The 26,689-nt window shown below is 41.7% G+C and overlaps 3 protein-coding genes across 4 annotated transcripts in view; 2 read left to right on the top strand and 1 right to left on the bottom strand.

Moving 5' to 3' along the window:
• The first annotated feature begins 5,036 nt into the window (after positions 1-5,036).
• Positions 5,037-7,833, top strand: neurod4 (neuronal differentiation 4). The gene is made up of 2 exons (XM_061058017.1): positions 5,037-5,196; positions 6,003-7,833. Exons 1-2 carry the CDS (start codon positions 5,053-5,055, stop codon positions 7,068-7,070), a joined length of 1,212 nt encoding a protein of 403 aa, XP_060914000.1. The 5' UTR covers positions 5,037-5,052; the 3' UTR covers positions 7,071-7,833.
• Positions 7,834-14,338: 6,505 nt separating this feature from the next.
• birc5b (baculoviral IAP repeat containing 5b) lies at positions 14,339-16,054 on the bottom strand. The gene is made up of 4 exons (XM_061057482.1): positions 15,884-16,054; positions 15,188-15,297; positions 14,608-14,725; positions 14,339-14,518 (listed from the first exon to the last, which is right to left on the bottom strand). The coding sequence occupies exons 1-4, from the start codon at positions 16,007-16,009 to the stop codon at positions 14,429-14,431; spliced, it is 444 nt and encodes a 147-aa protein (XP_060913465.1). The 5' UTR covers positions 16,010-16,054; the 3' UTR covers positions 14,339-14,428.
• A 2,372-nt stretch (positions 16,055-18,426) lies between these two features.
• znf385a (zinc finger protein 385A) overlaps positions 18,427-26,689 on the top strand; it is a 63,981-nt gene continuing 55,718 nt past the window's right edge. The window contains exon 1 of one of the 2 annotated variants that reach the window (XM_061056984.1): positions 18,427-18,675. In XM_061056984.1, coding sequence (XP_060912967.1) covers positions 18,663-18,675 — 13 coding nt within the window. In that variant the 5' untranslated portion in view covers positions 18,427-18,662. Of the gene's footprint in view, positions 18,676-25,601; positions 26,254-26,689 lie in introns of those variants that run through there. The other variant, XM_061056985.1, reaches the window with a different exon arrangement.

The raw sequence follows: 26,689 nt of genomic DNA on the forward strand, positions 1-26,689 counted from the left end.
GGGAAAATTGCTATCGTTTCCCCTGTCTTTTATTTGGTTTGCAGTGTTTTTGAAGGAAAATGAAATTACTTCAACTTAAAGGAAATGTTTCAACAGATCCTCCGAGATGCACCAACTGACTAATGAAATTATGGCAGTCCTCCTACCTAATGCCATTCAAAGACCCCCCTTGCTACAACAAATCTCCAAACCACCTGATTTTTTTAATGATATTACTCCTCTCAGTTGGCTGTGTCATGGTAATAATCAGGGCTGCTCCAGCTGCCTTTAGATCACATTAGCCAGGCTTAATATTGACAGTGCCGGCCTGCTAAACAATGAGGCTATGGGGATATGGAGCTTAGAGGCAGCGTAGCCAATGGGCATACTGCAGGAGGTAGAGGAGATGCAGGCCAGGATGCTCCAGTTCCCTATGCCCTGGAGGACTGGCACCATCATTAGGCCGCTTTTCTGTAGTCCTGTGGAGCTTTAAAGCCACCAATACCATATTCAGACCCCACCCAGGCCCCACACATCAAAACCATACTGACGAAGACCAAGAAAACTAGTGGCAACTTGATTCCCTGCTATCCTTTCTCTGGGTGGAGGGACCAGCTTAGAGGTTGCACCTTGTGCATCCTGCTGTGAGTCAAAGGAAAGCTGAGAGAAAACTTTTCTCCAAAAGATTAAGGACAATTTTAAATACACTTTGATTCCTGTTCACAGAAACAATAAAAATGAAGATGATAGTATTTTTCAATTTTTTCCCCAAACTGCAAGAAATACATTTTGGAATCCGGTTTGATTAGAGAAGTGCTTTTATCCGTTAGACTAATTTATGTTGTAGGCTTGTCTCGTTGCAGTATTTGCATAATGGTCACACTGGGAATCAGACTAGGCCACTTGTGGGACACTTGCACCTGATCACAGACACACCATGGCTCCTTGCCAATCACACCTTCACACTAAATTCTCCCAATTAAAAATCACCTGTAATCGTCCTTGGGTTTGACAGGTTGTTGGACATAAGTTAGACATCCTTGTACGCTAAAGGTTTCATCTTCTGTCCCAAATTTGTTGTTTGGATTGGAGGGGATTTTGTATGGGGGGCCGCAGATTACCGTTGTTGATTAGTGGTTGGGTGTAATCCTTTCAGCCCTTCTCTCTCCAAAACACCCCTGGGATATGCCCGTCTCCCTGAGGACCAGCAGCATGGCAGATGGAGCCCCCCCCCCCCAACAGCACACCCAAAAACACTGTTGATGTCCTGGGACGGAGGATTGTAAAGTATCCTGAATATGAAACCACGGGCACCTTTGTTTAATGGCTCTCTCCCCACTTAGTGAGAATTGCCCTCAGGCCTGATTCCCATTCTGTAGCTACATTTCTGCCCGATTGGAATGTCTTCAAATCCATTAGCCAAAAGGAGGAAGAATAAACTGCAAACAATCTGCTCAGATTGCCTGGATGAAATTCTGCTTGATCTTATCAAAATCAAAACTTTGTGAACCTAAACACTCTTAAGAGGGTTGACATGTGTCGAAGACAAAATGCCAAAAATGATGCTTGGGTTATGTCAAACATGGGATTATATTCCTACATAAAGTGGTAAAGATAATTGCCAGTCTGTCTGTGTGGCGGAGATTTACACAAACTTTCTTTGAGACCACGACTATCATGTGTCACTGGGGTTTGTGTGCAAAGGTTAATGTGCGTTAACTGCAGATGGAGCAGTGCAAACTCTCAGTTGCATATACTCTCATTCATTCAGTGATCTCCAGTTTTCATTTGTTTTATTCATATAAAAGTATTTACAACAATATGTGAAAAAATACATATTTTTATGATATCTTTTACATGAAAGACTGAACTAACATAGAGTTGTAACTAAGATTAAAACAGGACTGTGTGTGTGTGTGTGTGTGTGTGTGTGAGAGAGAGAGAGAGAGAGAGAGAGACACGACTGATGTTCCCCAGTGTGCAGCAGAGTCAGTATGCCTCAGTCGGTGTCTCCCTCATGTCTGATATTCAGCCTCAGTGAACAGCAAATGGAGAGAGAACTGAGTCCTGGGACTTCTTCACACACACACACACACACACACACACACACACACACACACACACACACACACACACACACACACACACACACACACACACACACACACACACACACGCACACACACAAGCGTGCATGTTAATGCACAAACTAACGGCAAAGTAGAAATTATTTGAAAAAAGTCATATAAAGTCAATGTGGTCAAGACAGACTTGCTTCAGAACTTGAAACAAGAACTCTTTGATGTGCAACAGATACATCTTTAAATATCTAAAAATTAATTCTGGTGGCTGACATTTTCAAACTTTTTATTTTACTTTGACAATATAACAATGTTATCCCTTTCCGCATTATCCCTTGCAACATCACCCCCACCCATTACCGCCCCAACCCCTCTCACAAATGCACACTCCATCTTTTATGATTACTACAAGGGGCTCAGCTTTCAGTAGCAGTGCAGGGAGCATGTGTGCGGAGCTTTAATTCCTATTGTATTCGTGCAGTCTTGGTGTGTGTGAGTGTGTCTGTGTTTTAGCAAGAGAGGGCGAGGGAGATAAAGATGAAGAAAAAGACAGGAACAAGGACCCATCTGTCAGCGCAGTGCACAAATCCCTCCCATTCCACTCAGGGTCCCAGGGGATGAGGGCGAGAGACAACTCACTTGTGGCAGTGAGGAAGGGGGTTACTCCATTCTGCAATAACAGCACTTAAAAAGCTAAGACTGGAACTTTTTTTTCAAATACCAAAATGTATCTTCGGTGGCTTTTTGAGCATACATCTTAGCCAGTTTAACCAACAAAACTATAGTGAAAAAAAAAACACATTTTGTTCACCCCCCCCACACACACACACACACACATACTTGAAAAAATATTGCATGTTGCATCAGAAATTGACTAATACATTATTTTAAGTAAATATTTGATTGATATGTTTAGCCCAGATTTAAATCATGCAAACTCATCAAACTTTGCTCCAGATCACGTGTGCACCCTGACCTCTTCCAGAAGGCTGCCTATCTGTGTTACTGCGAAAATGGGAGCAGAACACAATTCCCTCTCCAATACATAGTCATTTGGGAAACCGATGGGAAATGTGGGAGACTTCCGTGCCCCAATTCCCCACACAGGCTGCAGGTGTGGTGAAGACCCTGCTCACACTCATGGGACAGAAGAGGAGTGTACTATATGTGTGTGTTTGGGTGAGTATGGGGTCCATGTGCCTGGGGAGCTATGGGCACATCAATAGTCTGGACTTTTGGCCATACACGTGCAAGCAATGTCACACACACACACACACACACACACACACACACACACACACACACACACACGTGCACTGCCCGGGAGTGATCAGGGCCGTTAAGAGGTGTATAAATGCTGTTTCAGCACGAGACATCATCTCGGGCAAGCGGTGACGCTCGAGCACCCAAGCAACAGATGCCCCCACCCACCCCCCCCCCATGCTTCCTATATCCAGCCATCTGTTAGGGTCTGTTCAATAAATCGCTGGATAAGTGCCTGTTTTAGCGCGATGTTGCCGATTAGTAACGTTGCATATTTCTTATAAGATTTGGAAATAGCCACCGAAGCGAACGCTTACGAATACAAGCGCTGTTGGCAAAGTTCAGTGTGTCACCATCTCGAGCACACAACTGTGCACAATCGCGCGCACAATAGGATCAATGCGGGGGCACGTGCGACTCGCGAGACCCCGGCTGTCAATGGCCAGTAATGACAATAGACCCCCACTGCGCCGCGACTCGCCACGCACGAGGACAGGCGGGAGTTTATTACGCTTAGACATTTGTTGAGGGAAATGCTCAATATTGTGGTAAGGTTATAAACAACACAGCCATAATCGTATCAAGACTTTACATATTGTGTTAAAAAGTCGATTCTATTGTCCGTGTTAATGTGAACAAACATTCAAAATCAACACATACAGTTCTACCTGTCCGTTCATAATAGGCCTAACACCAATCAATTCGACAATCATATCAACAATCACAGCTATTGGCGGCAGAATATGACGCTAAAAATGTAAGAAAACAACTGAACAACGCACACACCTGCTCTGTGCACAGAAAGCTGTCAAAATCACTTAAATACGCACACATGGAAGAGCGTCTCTTTACGCAGCAAACACCAGGCACACAGTGTGTTTAATGAAGTGGAAAAATCCTAATCCAACCGACTAATGAAGACAATCGATTGAGATAGTTAGTTAACACGCGCGTTAAAACCGAACCAGGGATGTTTATGTCCAACATTTCTAACTGTGAAGATATACAGAGTTGCATTAAAGAGTTTTTAAAAGGACTTTATCTCTCGTAGGTCTGGCTACAAAAAGTCCCCTTATTCTGACGTTACACCGAAATGTCTCTGTCAAATATCAAAGTAAAGACAAAAAAAGATAATTCCACATCAACTTAGTTTGGACTTGTAGGCATACTGCTATAAAATGTGTGGCACTTGATCATAGCAAAAAAGTAAATTTAATATTTTGTCATCGTATCCCGTAACGAATTGTGTAAATAAGAGGACAATAGGTTGACAAAAACTTGGTGTCTTGTTGTCTATGCATTGTCAAATAGGAGTGAGATGCAGATAAGAAAATGTCCTTTGTGCGATGTAAAAATTATCTTTGTGTGCGTTTATGAATCTATAAAGTTTCAATAGCATATCACATATTTAATCCTATACTTATATCAGTTGTGATGGCATTATTTATGATGATCAGATTAATTAAGATTTAAGTGTTCAATATGTTTTCATTTTTCTGGCCAATCAGACTATACCCTTTCATTGTTTCAGGATCTCCTCATTTGCAAAATAAAGCACTGTCCACGCGTGCACCCGGCGCAAGCTCTGCCTCTCTTGAAAAACTTCTGGCCACGAGCCCGCCACGCGCGTTTGGATGAATTGATGGTGGGTGGGGCGCAGGAGGGAGGGGCTTACCCGGCTAAATGCTAAAAAATCAGCTCTGTCGTGTCATTCGGAGATGAACATTCCATGCGCATTGATGGCTATTTGAGGAAGCAGCAGAGTTTGGATTCATTAAGACAGAAACGCAAAGACTCTGGACTCATCACTCAGTTTCTCATCTTTTCAACATTTTATTTTACTTTGCACAGAGTGAGCTGTGAATCCAAACAGGTGAGGCCACTGGTTTTCTTTATAAATCCATAGTGAAAAAGAACTAAAGATGTCAGTTCTCCCATTTTGGGCAGGTACTCTTTAAAGGAGAACTTGTTTTACCTTTTAGGACAGAAAGAAAAAAAAGATCTCTTAAGCTTGATATGATTTAGTTTCAAATTCATGCATTAAAGTTTCTTATCATCCTTTAACTCAAATGTGCACAGTAATTAAGTTTCTTTTTTTTATTATTTTCTTACTCTGGGGTCTGAGATTCTTTTTTTCTTTTTTAAAAAAACGAAAACTAATATGCAGTTTTTTTTTAGGCTTCATGAATTTATTCTGTAAGGTCAGGAAGAAAAGGAGAAATTCAGTCGTCTGTAACGTAGTGAACAGTTTTCCTGTGGCTTGTGTGTTGCGTTTCATGTCCCCTATTTTAATCTTGGAGCTTTATATTCTGAGTAAATCCTGTCCTGTCCCAGATTGACAGCGTCCACAGCGTAACAGCAGGGGACCATTCAGACACATTATTCTACAAACAAGCCTCTAATGTCAGAATATCACAACAAAAGACTTTTTAAATAGTGTCAGGGTTTCCTTAAAATAGTTTTACTGTGTTGCTGGACAGAGCCAGTTTCTTTTTAATGAGACGAGTGAGCTGTCCACACTGAAGTGCTGAAATGAGAGCACTCTGGAAATAGTTCCTCTGCAGATTATCACAGTTCAGGTGTCGTCTTTTTGCATTATGCTTGTACAGTACATATGTAGTTAACACCTGTGAGGTTGAATCTGTTGATTGACTGATTGTGGTTTCTGTATTCCTTCAGATCAAAATGATGCCCAAACCGTTTGGAAAGAGTGGTGATGTGAGTGAGCTGGTGAGCTCCCTGGGCTGGCTGGATGAGGACGGCAGCTCTCAGGACGGAGATGAAAGCCCTGAGCTGAGAGGGCGACACGACCTAAATGGAGGGAGCCGGATCCACTCCTGCACAGAGCTTGGTAGTGAGGACATGGAGGAGGAAGATGAGGAGGAAGATGAGGAGGAGATTGGACCAAACGGAGAAAATGCTCCCAAAAGAAGAGGCCCTAAGAAGAAGAAGATGACCAAAGCTCGTCAGGAGAGGTTTCGTGCCCGGCGGGTCAAAGCCAACGCCAGAGAACGTTCGCGAATGCACGGGTTGAATGACGCACTGGAAAGTCTGCGCAGAGTCATGCCCTGCCACACCAAGACACAGAAGCTGTCAAAGATCGAGACTCTCCGGCTGGCCCGCAACTATATCTGGGCTCTGTCAGAGGTGCTGGAGAGTGGCCAGTCCACAGAGAGCCACGGCTTTGTGGAGATGCTGTGTAAAGGTCTGTCTCAGCCCACCAGTAACCTGGTAGCTGGCTGCTTGCAGCTGGGGCCCAGTCCCGTGATGCTCAACAAGCTAGAGGACAAGTGTGGAGGCCCTGGGGTGGGTGGTGTAGGGGGTCAGATCAGCCATCCTCTCAGCTACCCATCTCCAGGCCTTCCAAGCCCCCCTTACGGCTCCCTGGAGGCTTCCCATCTCCTCCATATGAAGGGATACAAGGGGTCTGTGTACGACAACCCCTCCCCTAACGAGTGCAGCAGCGGCACCCCTCCGTACGACGGGCCCCTCACTCCCCCTCTCAGCATCAGTGGCAACTTTGCCCTGAAGCAAGAGCCTTCTCCCAATGAGTCAGAGAGGAACTACACATCCCACACCGGCCACCATGCCCACTACCTCTCATCCCACCATTACCCCTTGTCCACGGCAGGGGGGCCTCAGGGCCATCCACTTTTTCAGGCCTCTCGTTACGAGATGCCGCTGGATGTGGCCTTCGACTCCTTCACTTCGTCTCACATGATCAGCTCACAGATGGGCACACTCTAAAGTGGGAGTGAGCAGTGTAGAGGATATTGAAACTGAAAGGGTAAAAGACTTCTCTTGAATTAACTGCTGTGAGAAGAACAGCTGTGATACTAACTGTACAGAGAAAATGGTTTGCATTTCTGTTGTTTTTGGATTCTGGGAGCTCTAAAGTTTAGAGAAAGACTCACCTCAACTCGATCTACCTGATACAAACATGCACCCATGACTTTAAATAATTAATGTAATTTATTATTTTTTTTATGTTGGTCATTATTTGGATTTTATTTCCAGCTGTTAATTTTATTTCCCCACTTAGTTACTTACAAAATGACTGGAGATGATTTTGCCAAATCCATTCAGAACGAGGATGCCACGTGTGTTTCTGTGAAGTGATTGGGATTGAACCAAAACATGAACACAGTCAGAAAATCTGCATGTCTGCATTTATGAAATAAAATTGATCATAAAGTCATCCAAACTTAATTGTGCACAACCAACGCTCCCCTTGGCCATAAAAGAAAACAATGCATTTATTTATATCAGTATTTAATATTTATTTTGATAACGTCTTGTCCTTTTTTAAATAATTTTCTCAGCACATCTTTTTTTTTTGTTTCACTGTCTTCTTGGTTTGGTGTAAGTTACTGTCATCTGTACTGTATTTAATTTATTTATTTGAGGTCTTTCAGGTACTTGTTCATTGGTGTCACTATTTTTGTCATACTGTACTGTTGTAAATATTTTGCTGTTTCGCACTTAATTGAATAAATATTCTTATATTATATTTCTACAGTAACCCTTTCAGCTCTGTGTTTTCTTTTGTCATGCTGTCATGTTCAGTTCAAAAAAGGTCCATATCTCTCATTATGGGTTAGGGACAGTACAATGCTGCTGAATAGATTATGCTTTATGGTGAACAGATCAGACTTCCTAATATTGTTCGGTTTTTATGTAAATTAACTCATCATATTTTCACATTTCTTTTGCCATGAGAAATGTGCAGTCCCCCTTATGTTTCTCAGTGCACCACAAATAAGAAGTCTAACTTTATTTATGTCATACAATTTCACATAAAATCCAAAGATCTTTATACATGAATTTCAACATAGAGATTCAATACCAGCTTACAGACCAAATTAATCGAACAAGAGTTCTCTGCATTTATCCGAAGTCAAGTGGACAGCATCAATAGATGAACATAATATAGCAGATATAAAATTCAGGCTTAATAACCTTAAAGATGCTTTTTATTTTTATTGAAAGATGCTTCAACAAATAAACAATTCTACTAATACAATAAATGGGAAACAGAACAAGGTGTCTGTTTGAAAGACAGGATAAAGTGGTTCAGTATTTTTTCACAAACACTACAGGGGCAAAAGGTGCAAGACTAAAATGCTGAATATAAGGAGTGTGGTCGTGCTATAGAGATCTGTTGCAGGATGTGTGAGTGTGTGTGTTTGTGTGTGTGTGTATGATCATTCAGAAGTGCACCACGGGGTCCATCAGGTCAGGCAGCAGGGCTGTTGTGGGCCATGGGAAAACAGCTCTGGGGAACAGGTGAACGTGTCACAGAGGCTTTTCTGAGTCTCTTTCTCCCACATGTCCCATTTTCCCATCCAGCTCATGCCAAAACACTGTGGGGCAAAAGCTCATTTTCAAAGACTTTTTCTACATCAATAGACAGAGTCATGGAGGGAATAAAATAAAGTGCATTGTGATGCCCATTTCTAGCTTAGATCGAATCCGTTCCGAGGTTCCTAAAACATTTATATCACTCATCGTATGACAAAAGTCTCAGTTTTGACTTCAGCGATGGTGTTTAAGGACATGATGGCTCTTGATAGAAGCAAAGAATAGAGAGGTGGGAGAGCAAGAGCTGTTGCGGTCGAGTGTTTATCATTGTGGTCCTTCAGGCCATTATAAGAAGAGGACGGTGCCTTGGAGGCTGTTGTCCAAGGGGACGTCCCCCCTCTTCAACTACCTCTCCAAAAGGTTTGTCTTTTCCAGTCCCAGCAACAGTGCAGAAGGGACGGAGGAGAAAAAGGGAACGATTGTTTTACTGGGCGCCACTGGTCCATTGTGAACGCAGCCTGTTCTTTCTCTTGACCTGTGACCTGTATTGTTGTGTGGCTTCTCGTTCGGGGAGGGCAGACAGCTGGGGGAACTGCGGGGGGGCTGATGGACAGCTGGGCCAATTTGGGGAGAGAGAGAGAGAGAGAGAGAGAGTGAGAGCATGAGAGAGAGAGAGAGAGAGAGAGAGAGAGACGGGTTAGAGAGAGGGAAAAGGAGGAGAGGAAAGAAGAGGAGAGGGCAGGACGGGTGACGGAGGTCCTTGCTCCTCATTCACATTTTTGTCCTCTGTGCTCAGCTCTGGCAGAGGAGTGACAAATAGCTTTACACACACAGACATTTGGCCTGTGAGAAAGTACTGGCAGAGTAAACTGGTGCACTCCCTCTTTGTGTTTTTGCTGTTTTGTTTTGAATTATTTTTTTGTTTGTTTTGTGTGTGTGTGTGTGTGTGTGTGTGTGTGTGTGTGTGTGTGTGTGTGTGTGTGTGTGTGTGTGTGTGTGTGTGTGTGTGTTGGGGAGGGGTTTGTGGATTATCTTCCTGAGTCCAAATACATGAGTGGGTAGATATGGAAATAATCCACACATATTAACTTTGGATTCAAAATTACAAAACATAGAGATGGAAGACAGTCTCTGGAGTTCATGGCATGGCAGCAGAGAGATAGTTTGAAAAATACATATACACCTCATAAAAAACCAAAAATATTATAAGGGAGTACAGTAACTTCCGATCAGATTCTTTCTGTGTTACTCCGGGCTTAATTTTACCCAAATCCACAAGATGTATTTTAATATATATACCATCACATAAGGTAAAAAAAAAAATGTGATCCTGTCAAAAGATCTTTATTTCAGTATCTTAACAACGGTAGTTTTGGTATATTGAGCACAAATCTGGTTCAAGGATGAAAAAAAAAAAAGGGATTAATAACAAAGGTCCTCTTCTGGTAAAAACTAAACTGAGCTCTAATATAATTGCCTTTTTTATAGCAAGATGGTGACTTGTCATGTAAAACTGAATTTATCCCCACAATTTGCTTGAAAAAATGCTTAAATAAATAACCTGACTGTACAGTGTGTTTTGCAAACTGCGACTAAGATTCAGTGTATCAAGTGGCTCTTGTACATGATAAGGGGACAATGGTCTTTTAATGTGAAGTATACACAGGCTCTGTAAAGCCATGTCGGCCGACACGACAGGCTGTAGAGCACGACCTGTGGCACAATCCCCCGGGACAGAAAGGTCATGTCATACATCAACACAGAAAAAAATGCAACTGCTTTTTTTTTTTTTATATTTGGGGATTTTATTTTTGGGTATATTTAACATGCAGACTGCATGAATCCTGCTCCCAACATGTAATATTAATTCAGAAGATGAATCATTTTGGCAGATTAAGCGGAGCTAAAAGAGTTAGTTTGCTGTCTCGTGCATATATTCCAGTTTTCTTTGGGCCTCGTGCTTAATCCACTGGCCAAACAAGAGTGGCTCCCACTAAAATGAAAAGGTCCTGATCCATAGGAGCGAGATGGAAGGATAAAGCATTGTGATTAAGATTGTATTAATGGGGCCATGGGATGCTGGAAGGCTTTAATCAGTGTCTGTGTGCCGGTAATCCCTCTGCCTTTAAGCTGGGGCCAACACAGTGATCCCCCCCCCCCCTGCTCTCAGGCCACAGAGCGCATGCACACACATGTACAAACACACACACACACACACACACACACACACTCACGCCTCCTCTGTGGGGAACGTAGGAATATATATGAGCGCTCAGGTTGAGAGGTGGAGCAACCCGAAAAAAGAGACGGCCGTGACTTAGAGAGGCAGCTGGTAGAAGAAAGAAGGAGAAGATGGATGGAGGGAGATGTGGGAAGAGACTTGAGAAGATGTAGGAACTGGAGGAAGGGAGAATTTAAATAATGAGGACTGGCATGGTCACGGTCAACACGGTGGAAACATTTAAATATACATTTAAAAAACTTTAATTTGCCATTACCCTGGTTTTATTACCAAGTGGCATCACACTGGACATTACTAACATTCAATATTAATTCAATTCTTTCTAACTCTAATAAAAATTCAAGAAAAGTTTTTTCTGTTTCTCTTTCCCCTGTAATATTGATACATGAATGTAGTTTTTTTACGTTTTAATATATCACAATGTTTTTCTCTCCATTATTACCTTTCGTCTTTCTTCCCTAACCCCCCACCACACCTGACATACAGACATGTGCACACACATACAGTCAACAACATAAGCCTTACTTTATTCATAAAGTGTTTATACTCCCTGACATATCCTATCACCCACACATTACTATTACAGGGTGTCTATTTTTTTTTGCTGCACATGTGAGCTTTTTTAAATATCTTCATTGCTAAAATAAACCACGTTCCAAAGCAAATGAGAACAACCATAGCTCGTCTGATAAATAGTGCAAAGAAAATCGAACTTTACAGCTTGTTCTGCTGATGTAGGAAAGAACAAAGGAGGAAAAAATAGATGTTAGGGGAGGAAAGAGGGCAGCTCGCACACTCATTACGTCTTGGATCGGGTGTAAAAGGTGACATTGGTGCATGCAGATAAGGGGCCTTATCCTCCCAGAGTCTGAGAGTATTATGGTGTAGGAGTTAAAGAGCTTCTAATGGGATCTGGATGCTGTTGTGTTTACCCTGCACCCCCCTCACCCGCCCACCTCACTGCACGCCCACTGCATTGTGGAAGTTGCTGGGCTTTGGAATACCACAATGGGGCTGAGTGTAGGGACAGATGGAGGTCTCTTTTGGAAACGGGCACACACAAAAAAAACAAAAAACAGCCAAAGGTAGGAGGGCCGAGGTATCAGCCGGCATGCCCTGCTGGCTGAGGAGAAGTTACGTAGGAGAAGTAAAAACAAAAATGCTTCTTTAATTTGCTTACACACACATTATCCTGATTTGCATGCTATATATATTCTCGTAATTAGACTTAAGACTGAGTTTGTTTTTGTGTATACATGTGTAGAAAGAGTCAATCTTAAAACTGAGAATTTCATTTCAGTTGAATTAAGATTGTTCGTTGACTTGTTAGTGTGGCTCCGTCTTATTTCCAAAAAATGTACACACAAACTGCAGAGCTGGAAACATATGACTGACGCATGCTTCATAAAAAAACTCCAGTTCACATTCTTCATTTCAATACTTCACTGAAAGTTTTTCTTGTTATAGAAACAAAAAAAGTACAATACTTCAAATAAATTAAACGTAAAGCACATCAGCTGTATGTTTCCAGCTCTGCAGTTTGTGTGTGCAAGACAGAGCCACACCAACACTACCGAATTTGAAACATCAGGATCAGACATCACATACCTCTTGTGGTAATTCATTAGAAAAATTGCAAAAACCATGAAACCTTTTGAATTATGTATAGCTTTCGTCTTAACTTAGTACATGTTGCACTTTTTTTAACCCAAAAGCAATGAATTCCATTGGGAAGTATGCAAATGTAGTTCTAAAGTGATATGTGGCTCATTTAGCCTTTGTTTACCAATGGCTGAAGCAGGTCATGAGGGAGGTTAAATGCTGATGTCATTAATGTAGCCTGGTGCAATCAGTGTATGGAGCATCAGGGTTTACTAAAAGTAGCTGCTGAGGAGTGAGGAGAAGCATTGGAGGAGGGTCAGAGGGAGGTACCCGGCGCAGAAGCAACAGATGGGGCCTGATGGAGAGCTCAAGTTGTAAACTTTCTGTTGGTAACATCTGTCCATTTGTCCTTCTGCTACACTCACTGTTTACAGTTTGTTTCGCTGAAACATATTAATTAGAAATCTAGAGAGGAGGCCTTTTGTCACTGCATATTAATTAGATTAGAAAATAATCCATGTGTAGTAGAGCAATGCAGATTCCTATTAGTTTAATGACTTGTTTTAAACGGATTTATATTAATAGATGCAATAAAGTGGGGTGGGAGAAAACATATGAAGCCCCTGCTTTAGTGATGATTCAATCAAATCATCACTTTTGCACCGTTCCCACACATAAGCCCATCTATCACATCTGTGCCACTCAGCAACAGAAGTCCCATAATGCTGTTCTCTTTGTTCATTTTCTGGAGCACACATAGATAAGTGGATTGACATGGATGTGGGTATAAACCCTGATTAGAGTTACATTAGCAATTACTGTAAACACTCTTCATAATCTGCGTATTTATGCAAATACCACACCATGAATCAAATCATATCCTATTTCTCACCCTTCATTGTTTTGGGAATCGTATCTGCTGCATTTTCGTTGATATTCCCTTCGATAGAAGACAGCTGCATGTTTCGAAAATGGAAACTTTTGGCCATTATGACAAAATATTCATCTGAGTGAATATCTTGCAAAAGCAACAATTTTATATGAGCGCAAGAAAATTATCTGAAAACATAGACGCAAAGCAGTTTCATTGGAAATGTTACGTCACTTTTGCGTATTTAACTTTTTTGGGCCAAAATATTCTCTCTTCAATTTGTTCTGCAGCGAGCGGATAAAGGAGAATTAAGCAGCTGATCTGGGCTCAGTGTCCAGAGTGTTACATTAGACATTAATCCACAACAGAGGAAGGTTGGAGAAGGGCTAGCAGGTTTTAATCCTGCAAGCCTCCTATCAGACACAGACGACTGAGAACCAATATCTTAAATTTAGACTCATTAGACTTTACTTTGGCAAATATCAGTGTTAAACTCTTGCTTCCTGAAATGCTGAATAAGAGCAGTGAAGCATCCAGGGTGACAGAGCTTTCTCCGAGTGTTTACTGCATGAGCACCTTTACCATCATTTCAATTGTCTTTCTGCAGCCTCCTTCAGTGTTTCCTAAATCTCAGTTCTCCTCATGGGGTTAAGCGAGTGTCCTGGTGAGCCCTCTCGGCGCACACTGTCCCCCTATATGTAACAGATGTTACTGGGGCAACAGTTGGTATTGAAAAGGAGGGGCTTTAGGCCATCTGTCCAGGGTCAAGGTTTGAAAAGGGGTGGTAGAGATGGTGGCACGTTCAGGAAAATGGTAAGTATTTGGTTTGAAAAGAGGGAATATAGCCCACATTGTGATCCTGCTCAATGTGTGCTTTCATTACAGATTGCCTTTGTGAAGGTCTGAGTGTGAGACTGCAGAATGAGTCTGTGAGGAGGGGACACTGATGCATTAAGCCAAATGCACCATCTTGTGGTCAAAGACAATACTACAAGCAAATGAAGCCCTCTTAACTTTATTGAATTTTTTAAAATTGCCATCACATGAAACAATAAGATAATGTAAAACAGACAGGAAATTTGATTCCACTCATATAGACTCCAACTGAGATTTAAGGCTCTCAAGTGTCTGGTCTATTTCATCCCGCAAAAATGCCATCTTCTTATGACAAACCTTTCTCTGGATAGAAAAAGAAAAAAAGAACCTTAGAATCTCTGCATGATTATTTCAGTTAAACCTCTCCTCTTTGATCTTCGTTGTATACTTACCAGGTAGACCGTCAGTCTGTCCTTTTCCTTGCGGAAGAATTCAGCTACAGTCAGCTCGGTGACGTCTTTCCTCATGGTCAGGAAGCCACAGTTAGGGGAGCGCTTTACATGTTCAGACCTTGGTCAAAAAAAACATTATCGATGACAGTAAAAGACATAATATCTGACGTTCAGCTCAATGACGCAGCACAGTTTATATTTAAGGGTGGTTTTTGTAGCAGGATAAAGTCTATGTGGCAGCCATCTTTTATTTTAATTCACTATGCTGATGTGTATAATACAATCTGTCTCTTTAATGGCTATGTGGAATCCTCAGCTCTGAGTTAGTACACAATAATTAGATCTGAGCTGCACCTTTTACACTTTTTTTGGCTTTACTTGTGATTAAAAGTTCATATACAGATAAGTTGAGGTACACTGTAAAATTTACGGTTGCCCAAACCATATACCGTAATGTCTTATACATTGTCACCGTCTTTTTTACGGTAAATTTCTGGCAACCACAACTGCCAGTATTTTACCGTAAATTTTACGTTCTTTTTTTTTACAGTGTAAGGTGCCATGCTTTTTCTTTTCTCACCAGGGATCATCATCCGGCTCCCAGCCCTCCAGCTCGAGCAAACAGAAGAAACAGCATGCAACATCAGGCTCGTTTTCACTTGGGCAGTGCACAAACCCAGCCATGGCCATCTGCAAAGACAAAAAAACCAAACAGATGCATACCTTTATTTCTCATTTTTGATACTACTGTGGTTTAAAAACAAGCAATAAAATTAGGGATTTTATGAGCTGTTAGCTCTATGACAGAGATGACAAGTGCAATTCAAGAACACAAGTTCATAGCTGTGTGAGGATTAGTGTGAGGGAGACTGAAACAAGAGGAGGATCTCCTTTTGGAGGCGGGTTGAGTGCTGGTAACATGGCATCATCGAGCGTGCTGTCAGCGGCTCATCCATCATGACATGACCAGGGTGGGTAAAGGGTCTGTGCACCTGTCAACCTAATGCTGTAAGAAACTAAATCTGACACCTGCTTAGATATACATCACAAAGCTGTCACATCATTGGATTTAAGGCTGTGGTATGGTTATGCAAACAAAGGCTGGGGTATACCTGTAATATCATGATCAGGCATTGTCAAGAATTGATTTGGTTACATCAAATTTGGTGTTATTTTTGAGAGCTGAGAGAACACAAAAATCCTCCAAATCATTTAAAAGCTTTTCACAATGGGACAAGCAGACTTCACGGGCTCTCCACTGCAGACATTGTTTTACCTTTTCAGGTGTGCAGTTACATTCCTCTCTAAAAGGCCAGTCTCCAAAGCTCTGCTCCCTTAAGTCCTGAATGTACATTTTGTCATATGAGTGAAACCTGTTTGCTAGTATGTCTATGCTTGCCATCTGTGCCCCCAAATTAAGATTCAACCTACTTTAGGTCACAGAGTGGTTGTTTATGTGGAGACTCCACAGGTGTTTCCAGTTTTGGCTGATTGGACTCTGATTGAATTTAAAGTGGGCAGGGTCACAGAGTAAGGTAACTCCAAGCAGAAACTCAAATTTCTACTTGCGCCTTAATCTTTATTACAGATGCTACATGAAAACGTAGGGGTTCTCGATCGTGTGTGCAGGAACTGTTCTGTTGTTTTGGTTTTCAGTACTTTGTTGTCCGAGTACTTTTGATCAAGCCCGTATGTATCACTAGGCCGTTCTACATCACAAATATCAACTTGAACAAACAATTAGCTTAAAGCTGTGTCACAAAAGCCAAGAAGTGCTGAGATTTCCTGACCTACTGGAATGCATCAGAAATGATCGACCCGACCTCCATTGTTTTCTCCTCCTCTTGAAGACAAATCTGTCAAAACATGCAATTGAACTTTTTACAAATCTGCATCACGATGATGTCAATTTGTCAAATGTAATTCTTCTTCTTTTTTGATTTTTTGTTTTTATGAAAATGATCTAATTTAATTTGAATTTAAAAATGAACCATTTATGTGCCGGTTTGTATCTTTACCACTAATTTGCGTTTATACATTTTTTTTCAACCCACTAACAGGTATTATAATCCCAGTCTGATGTGGGTCAATGTAACCCACAACATTGATTTTGGTGCATTAAGTTTTTGGTGTGATGTCAGATTGAAAAAAAGTCTCTCCTATGTCCAAAAGGTCATGCAACCCTCCCCTGCTAACGTTGTGAATATTTCATAAACTCATGACACAGCGTTCTATGTGATCGGCCTGTTCAATGGGTTTTTGTTCTCTCTCACTACAAGTGTTCGGTGGAGTAAAAATGTGAGGTTATACTAAACCTGCCAGTTTCTGTCAACAGTTACATTTTAAATAAAACTGTTGAGTGGAGTCTTTTTTCAGCGTATTTTCTGCGTAAAAACCTAAACTCTATGTATCACAATGAGGAAATGTTGTACTGTAAAAACTGTAATTTTAAATAATCTTATGATATTAGTAACTATAGGTTTTATGAAACCACAAATAAATAATGAGGATATACTAACAGCAATGTATTGTCCCTTTTACAAGGTTAAATCGTATCTATTATAAAACAATTAAGTCCAATCAACTGTTAAAGTAGTAAACCTGGAAAATAAAGGAACATTACTCCCCCTGTTGGACATTTCAGCAAGCTGTTCATTGTGTTGATGAATGCTCCCTTCTTTCTCTTCTCCTGTCCTGTTATGCTATGAAGCATCAAAAAGAAAATACCCTTTTTCAATGCGTCTTATTTCCCCTTTTATACCAGAAAACAGCTCGTATTAAAGGCTCTACCACTTACTTTGCTTTCACTCGCAGTCACAAGTGTGCATATGACTACAAAGATTATATTTCAAAGCACACTTTTTGGGCTTAGACATAATAGACATAATAGACATAATTCAACATTGCAGTTTAACGGTTTGTGTTGTAAACTTAGCCGTCCTGTTTATGACTGTGAGAGACAGGGACAGTCCTGATGAGCAGTGTGTCCCTGTAACACTACCCCTCAGGGCCTCTGGGTGCTGAAATGTGCTTACAAGTGTGAACTGCTGTCCTTTTCCCCTTCTAACCTTATGTTACAGCAGAGAACCTGCAGGGAGCTGAACCAAGCCTGCCTGCTTGAGACTTAATGATTTGAATATGTGTATCACTCACTGATACTTAGTCATCCTTTGAGAAGTGATTCCGCCTTAGAGCCTTTGTGAGCACTTTTTCTTGATTTTAATATTCAGAATAGTTTTGGCGTGAGAGGACACTTTCCTTATTTTACAGTTAAGACTTTAAATGAATTGGACATCTGCTGTACATTGCATGTTACTGTACGTGGCCTGTACTGTGGGTGGCTGCAGACATTGCAGAATAGCATTGACCTCTGAATTTTAGTATGTGTGTGTTAGCTTTCCATATGTTTAAACTTTTTGCTGTACCATAGGTACAAGGTTTCACAGTTTGCCTTCCTTCTGCATGATCCTTTTAGAGACAGTCTTGGCTGTTACAGTGTTTGTGCCATGTGTTGAACCACAAATGTACAGATAGGGATTTATCTTCCCCCTGAGCACTGTATCTCACTTCTAGTCCTCGTGCCTCCATTGACATTTGATTCTTCCTCATCCAGTGTCCTCTCTACTTCTGCCATCCACCCTCTGCTGTCTCCGTCCTTATGATACATCTGCCCTCGCTTATTACAGTCTCCCACGATTAGCTGCAGGAATCTCCTGCTCTGGCTTTGTTTTCACACATTGCTGAGAGTGACACAGAGGGGAGGGAGGAGAGAGGATGTAGAGAGGTGGAGGGGAGGTGATAGAGGTGATGTTCGTGGTCTCTATTCCCAAATGTCCTTTACATTGCCACTGTGGGTGTAGAGATACGTTTTATTTCCAGCTTGGAATCTTTTTCAAATTAATGAGAAAGTTAGAGACCTTTCGAGCTGTTTATCTTCCACCTACGGGGCCCTTACTGGTTTCAGTCTCACAGAGGAAATAGTGGTTTCCCAGTGCGCCTGTTCGGGGTTGGAGATTCACTACGAAAGAGCAGCAGGAGGACCAGAAGTGCTATCAATGTGGAGCACAGGTAAGAAAGCGATTTATTACCATCTACTCTTACTGCGTGTGTCTGCTTCTATTTGAAATGATGCAGTACTGTCTCTGCACGGAGCGAGAACAAGATTTGCTTCTTCCTTTTGGAGCATAGGCAAGCTAAAGATTGTGTGAGTTTTGGGTGCTGAAAATATGTAAAGATGCATCCATAAATATACATTTGTTTAAAAGAATCATTGATCAAATGTGTGTATGTGATTTAATGATTTTCATACAGGGAGTATATTCTCGGCTCTAATATAATTGTGTCCCCTTGGAGCTGACAAATGCCATGACAGACCCACCTGTCTCCTGCTGCTCTCGCACCCAGACGGAACACTGCAAAGTCGAGAGACGCTGTTCTTATCTTGTGTGTGTGTGTATGTATGTGCGTGCAGGTTTACATACAGTATGTGGTTCCGTTTGCAGGGCTAGTAGTAGCTGTTTGTGTGCAACTTGTTCATGATAGTTTTTGCATCTTCAGTATTATTTCTTATCAGAAAAAAGCGAGTTAAAAATGAAATGTTTGTCTAATAAGTGTGTGAAGGAGACTACACTCTGTCGAAGGGATGAAGTTGACCCTTGACCTCCGTGGAGATCATCTTCCACATCACTCTCAGCTGAGGAATGTCTTAGCTTCAGAAATAGACTATGATCTAAGGCAGAGATAATTACGTTGAACTGCTGAAGTACACTAAACATTGCATAATAATGACACGCAGTGTGAGAGCCACAGTATTGTATCTGTTTGAAACAGCTCAACAGAAATGACTACAGCAACGTTTTAAGTGAATCGAACAATAATCAGAAGAGGTGCAAGAGAGTGATCTGAATGTGGTTGGAAAGAAGGGCGTTCTGTTCTCTGGTGCTGCTGTAAAAATGTCATGGATGTGTGACTGTATTACAGTCAACATCAACATTCTCCATCTCTGTTGGCAGGAAGGCACACCCACCTGTGTACACATGCACCCATGAATCCTAAAAAAAACTGCAGACTCTCCTTATTTTCCCCTGGAAGCTGTATTGGCATAAAAACATTTTGAACTGAGAGTAAGTCATACTTACAATGTTTGGCTGCAACTACAGATTCTTTCTTTGTTGAGTGAGCTGGGGATTTTCTTCTTTATCTTTTTAGAAACATGTCACAAAGCAGCCAAAGTACATCTCAGTGTCCCAGTGCACAAGTCTTGTCAAATGTTTTGTTTCGTTCAATCGGCAACCAATAACCTGGAGAAATTAGATTTCCTGTTATGTGAGCTTGATTAACAATTGCTGATAATATTCTCTCAATGAATTAATGCTCAAATTCTAAATGTACCACATCTGAAAAGGGTTGTGTAAATTTAGATATACTGCTGAGGATTCTTGTCGTGACATGAAGAAAAAGAAAACAGTCTAACCTGTCTTTATTTATGACAAGCAGTTATATAATACTCTGGAAATCTGGGGCATGTTTTATATTTTTGTACGAAAATGGTTTCCAACTCTCTCTCTGTTTCATACTTAGCACAGTATTCATTTAACAACTATTTCCCATATTGACCTGTTTAAAACAGGTAGTCAATTACCACAAAGACAGTACAGTATTTAGTTACACTGAAATTGTCTCTATGGTGACACATTACTTTAAAGTTTCTTAACTTACCTTTTGCTCTTTTATGCATGTCAGTAAAGAGGGTGAACAACACCTACAGTTTAAAATCCACAAACAAAACAATTTCAAATGTATTTGAAAAACTCAAATCACTTGATTTATTTCAGTTTTTTTTCTGAGGACGTGCAGTACTGTACAGCTGGCCGTATTTCCTGCACATATCCACACCTGATCAATAGTCTAAATTTAGTGAGCTGATTATCCGTCACAGTTGCAAACTGATATGCTGAACCATCAGACTTGCAGGCTCGGGCCAGTTCAAGGGGAATGTAGAGGTCTTTTCATTCATACTGAGCTGGCTTACTCTATTGTCACTCTTTAGATGGAGTATGTGCCGTGACAGACTCAATTTTTGGTGAAGACATACATTGCTATATCCTTTTGTACTTTAATAAACTGTGGTTTATTGCCTGCTAGCCCCGATTCATTCTTTGCCACACTTTTTTTCTTTGGGGGGGTGGGGGTGGGGGGTGTTAGTATGATGATGCCTTGTGCTTGCCTTGTCCTTTCACCTTTGACCTTCATGGGCAGCCTCTAAATTCACCACCACACTGCCAGGAGACACCTCAAGCATGAAATACGACCAAGGTGTGAACCCTGTATCAACAAAAAAATCCTTTTAATACACCACATAAAATTCCAGGGGAAAAAAAAGACAAACTAACGTTTCTGGAAAGTCACACAGTGCCTGCAGGCCCAAACTCATGAAATATGACGAGAATTTATGATCAGCAGAAGTTGCATTTTGACACTGTGTTTGAGCTGTTGTGGAGGAGAGTGAGTTACAGTCTGTCTGGATTTCAGTAATTGTAGATTTACTGGGTTTTTCCCCTGCAGGAAAAAATAAGAAAGACAGATAATATCACTGTATGAATGGAGGAGTTTGGTGCTCTCTCTCCCTCAGGCTTGATATATCTCTTACATTTGACCTGCTGCACTTCGCCTGACTCTCTTTTCTGTTGATAATAAACACATCCAGAAGGACATGCTTCGGTGAGTTTGTATGAAAGATCGTTTTCTGCGTGAGATGCATATACTTCTCATACCCTCTCACATACCATGAATACTGAACCAGCTGTGCCTCATGTCTGTTTAGTCCCCTTATTTAACCCTGTGTGTGTTGACATGGCTCTGGGGACATTTTAGCCTCTCAGTTTACACGACAATTTTCATCACGGAAATTTTCCAGACACCCAGCACCATCTAGCACCAGGGTCTTCTAAGCAGGAATACTCTGACAGTTTCCCAGACAGTGTTTAAAGGGAATCAAGCCTGTGTTGACCGATATACACCAGTAGAGGGCAGCATAGGCCAATCCCCTGTCCGGATTCAGAGCTGACCCAATCCCAATGTCCACCCTGTCCAACCTCATGGACTTTAACGGCGTCAGGTGTGCAGTGTGTGGTTGAGGGCTTGAGGTAGTATTAAAAATTAGGAATGGGACACTATATATCACATGTTGCATGGAAACAAATGGGTCATTATATAATAAGAAAAAAGCCAAACTCCATTGAATATATAACTAAGCAAACTATTGACAGGTAAAATACTTTATGAAAATATGACTGAAAAACACAAACAACTGTTCAAACATGCTATATATAACCCCATAGCAATAACAAGGCTACATGCAGTCACTAACAGGCAGCTGTGGCTCAGGGTTAATGTTGGTCTTTTCTCAGCTGGATGGTCTGGGGTTCGACCCCCAGCTACTGCAGTCACATGTCTGAGTATCCTTGGGCAAGACACTGAACTCAAAATTGCTCCCACTACAGCGCCAGTGAATGGGATTAGTTATACTTAATACTGATACACTCTTTTCATTGCAGCCTCTGCCATCAGTGTGTGGGTGTGTAAAAAGTGCTCTGGGTGGTCAGAAAACTAGAAAAGAGCTAAACAAGCTCATGTTCATCTAACATTTAGTTAAACTTAAGTTACATCAGTGCTTGCTTTGTCTAACCCATAAACTCCTGTAAAATATTTGCTTTAATTATGTTTAGGGCTGGACATGCACATCCTTTACATAACCAAAATGTGATTCGCAAAATGTGTGTAAGAAAAGTTCACACCAGAGTCCTCATGAGCCTGGGGATTCGACTGTGGGACAGCACTAAGCACTCACACACTTAACAGGAGCGCACTTCAACGTCCATGAGTGTTGAATTCGGGATTCAGCCTTTGAGTCCCCTCACTAGCTTTATATGTGTTTGTGAGTGTGTGTGTGTGTGTGTGTTAACATGTAATAATGACATTCTGGGACTTCACATTTAAAATTGGTTCCCAAAAAGCTACCTTTTTTGAGGCAATGACTTATTTTGTTGTTGCAGTGCAATGGTTATTTTATAACTAAGTTTGTTGAAATGCTCTGTTTAAAAAAACAAGTTATTACTATCTACACAACGTTTCTTGTTCTGTACCTATACCAAGGCAAACTCTAATACAAATCAGACTCACTTTTAAGTTAGGGTTGAGGCTGGGCGTATGGTACCTAGATGTCTGAGTGTGAGTCAGTACAATGTCCTCACAAGCAACACTATCAAGTCTGTGTGTGTAGGTGTGGTTGAGAAATAGCTGACAGGTATCGTGATGCTCACACCGCAGAAAGAAAAACATGTGTGTGGTGAAAATCCACTTATCTCTCCTAACCTCACCATCTTGAGATAGGGTAGCTCTGAGGTGCAAAACAAAGTCAGAGTAAATTACTTTTTTGATTTTTACAACAGATGAGCTTGGCATGAAACAATCCTGACGGAATGTTTTTGTTTTTTCATTTTTTTTGATTGAAGTGGAGTAATTCTTCAACATTTATTTTAGATTTCTTTTAACCGTTATGTGTGAAGTGTAAAGAAGTCAAGGTATGTCTATATATCTATATATCTATATATAGATATATAGATATATAGATAGATAGATACTTTATTGATCCTGATGGAAATTCTGAAGTCTAGATTTGTAGTCAGCAATTCAACATACATAAATCTCAAAGTAGGCCTCAATGGAAATCATATTCCCCTTATACTTAAGTCCAAATTCAGAACCATTTTCCACGCATTTTCTTTGCTAGATACGGACCTGTAAATTAAAGCACTTTACTGTGTTTTTTTTATTTTATTTCATTTCTGCTAACATGATTTCACAAGGATTTTAGAGAAATACTTCTAACAACTGATGTGGAAATGAATAATGAAATTATGTCAGATCATTAATCATTAGAAATGTTCCCCTAGTGGCCACTTAACATGTCTCATGATGACTGCCCATACAAAGGTGATGGAGGTCAGCACATCATCTTTAGATTGATTGATCTGCAGCCAAGGGCAACCGAATGGACATAATAGCCCAATTTCCTCGTCTCTTTCCCCTTACTTCTTACTCCCTCTGATCGCTTACCTATCCTGTATTACCATCTGTCTTCCTCCCAGTGGTCTTCACCCACCTGGACTCCCCTACTCTTCTCTCCTCTGCCCCCTCCTTCCTCTCTGTTCTTAACTTTGGATGATACAGGATCTCCACACTCCGATTTCACCCTCTCATCATGACATCCATTAATGTGGCGCTGGGCCCTGGGCCCCTGTTGGCCCGACAGCACATTAGTACTCGGCCCATTGAACACCAACAAGGACTGGCTCTGAATTATTGATACCAACACAACTAATGAGGAAACCCTATCTCAGCTCTTTTTTGCTGACACACAAACACACACACAGATGCTCAAGGAAGGACTTGCAGGCTGAAAAGTATTGATGATAACTATTGTTCCAGCTGCTAGTGTCCCGATCTCAAAAACTAATATTCTTGGTGCTTGGTCAATTTCCTCTGGACAAAATTGTTGTTTGTTTGTCTGTTTCATCCAAGTTCCCACAAACTAGAATTCCTTTTTTTCATCTGTCTGCCTATCCTCTAACTTTTTGTCACTCTTTATTGCTGTTGCAGATGATGGATCTTGGTTGTTAAAGTGGGATTCTTGTGCACCTTTGGTAACGGCTATTATACATTTCATAACACCAACAGCTTTGAACCAGTGGATTTCACCTTACGAGTCATGACGTGCTTGTGTCACCTCATGCTGCCAGTGTTTACATACAAAGAGCTTAAATGTAGGCTGTGGAGCTGCTGTGTAGAGGAGAGGTATTGGAGGTGTCAGCCACCCTCTTTAGTATTCACTCCAACACCCTGTGACTCACAGCCTCAGCCTGAGAGCATGAGAAGGGTGGCTGCAGCGGTGGGGTGGGGGGGGAGACAGAAGGAGAGAGGAGGACAAGACGAGGCACTATGAACATCAGGCAGCGTTTTCTGTAGCCTCAGGCTCACGTGTTTGTATCTGTGTGTTTGCAAGCATGCCCGCCCAAGGGGATTAATTTTTTGACAGCTTTGTTAAGCCGTTTCTTAGGAATTGAGTGTCTCAATAACACTGTGGCTGTGTGATTTTCAAAAAAAGTCACTCTCTAGCTATCCTAGAAGAAAGAGAGGGAGAGAAGGAGTAGTTGCTCTGACGTGACACCAGACGTTTGTTTGAGTGGCTTCTTGGTTTAAGAGAAGTGGACCGTAAGAAGCGAGCTGTGAAGCTTCTCTTTAATTAGTGAGTGCATTGCTATGGTCCACAATTCTATGCAGCCCCTCTCCTGTGTCTGGCCGTCTCTGTCTCTGTATTCCATCCTCCTGGTCGTCTCTTCTTGTCACTCCACATCTCTTCATCGCTCTGTCAGTTTGTATTTAGTTTAATCTCTGCCCCTCCTTCTTCTGCTTCCTCCGCTCTGTCGCTTTCCATTTCATCTCTCCCATTTTGCTTGCCAACCCTTATACGCCCCCAAACTCCCAGTCTAAAATTCCAAACACAGAGTTGATAAAATGCATAACCTTGCCAGGACAGGTGAAGAGGAAGAAGGGGTTAAAAAGAAAACACAGAGCCAAACAGATGAAAGGTTAATCCTTTAACAAGTTCACATACACATGGAGCCAAAGGACAGAGAGAAAGAAGAGGGGGTTGGGGGAGGAGGGGATATTAAACAGATCTGACAATAAAGGCTTCCCTTAGGGCGGAGACGGGTGAGAATAATAATGGAAATGAAAGGGAGAAACAGTTTTTTTGGGGGGGGAAGACAGCATTTTCAGTCAAGCTCTGTCTCTCCTTTATGACTTCCACTCTGCATGATGACAGGCGTGTGCTGCCGTTCCCATTGGCTGAGGCTTCCACCAATCAGAGCAGAGGCATGTAAGGTGCCTTTAGGTTATACACAACCCCAAAAAACAAGAAGCAGAGAGAGAGGGAGAGGGAGAACCAGGGGAAGAGAGAAAGAGAGGGAGTGTGTGTTTTACAGCAGGTACCGTCTTTGCACTGAAGACATCTGAAGCTGCCTTTGATTTTACACTGTTTGAAGAGATTTGCTTGTCAGCTGTTTGTTGGAGACCTCTGCAATTCCTCCTGGCTTCTGTGGAGAAGAAGATCTTGCTTCTGTAGCCTCCCCTTGTGATTGGCTGTCACACTTTAGGCTCCCCCTCCTCTCTCTCTCTCTCTCTCTCTCTCTCTCTCTGACTCCCCTTTTCTCTCTCTCCTCTGTGGTACAAACCCCCCTCCATACTGTCCTCAGGCTTACCTGAGCCATAACTGCAGAGACACTGGACCTCCCTCCTCCTCCTCCTTCTCCACACACACACCACAACACGCTGTCTCTCTCTCTCACACACACACACACACACTCTGCTTTCTACCTGGAGAGTGCAGGCGCAAGAGACGGCATGTGCAGCAGCAGCAGCAGTAGCAGTGTGTCCTCACATCCAGCGCTGCCTCTCTGAGTTGCCTCTTTCTTTAGAGTGAGGAGGAACTCTGAAAGACATTTTGGAGCCATTGTCCCTTTGGCGAAACAAGGAGACAGGGCAGCAACACAGGGACACCAAAGGCAACACTCAGCATGATTTTGGGTGAGTGTTTTTTTTTTTTCTAAGTATGGGATTTTGGAGAGGTCAGGCATGTTGCTAGATCAGTAATCCCTACCTAATGTTAACCACCAGCAGCTCTTTATTAACAGTCTGATCTGCTTGGTGTCCACTCCACACAGACAGACATCTGTCCATGCTAAATGATGGGATGGACCTTTGAATCATGGTTAGTGCTTGTAATTACGTTAATTGTGTGTCATTAATATGGCAGGTGTGAGTGATGACAAGGAAGGTCATGGTGTTTAGAGTCGGGCTGTATCATTATAGGTTGTTTGGTCACATGACCAGGCTCCACCACTGTCATGTCCTGCAGGAAATAGTAGCGTTGGTGATTTCTGATAAGTGATTTAGAGATTTAGACTGAGAATTACCCAAAGTTAGGATTTATTCTTTACGGGATTAGATTATTTACATGTCC

This window comes from Labrus mixtus, chromosome 15 (genome assembly GCF_963584025.1).
Source record: "Labrus mixtus chromosome 15, fLabMix1.1, whole genome shotgun sequence".
Taxonomy (NCBI): domain Eukaryota; kingdom Metazoa; phylum Chordata; class Actinopteri; order Labriformes; family Labridae; genus Labrus; species Labrus mixtus.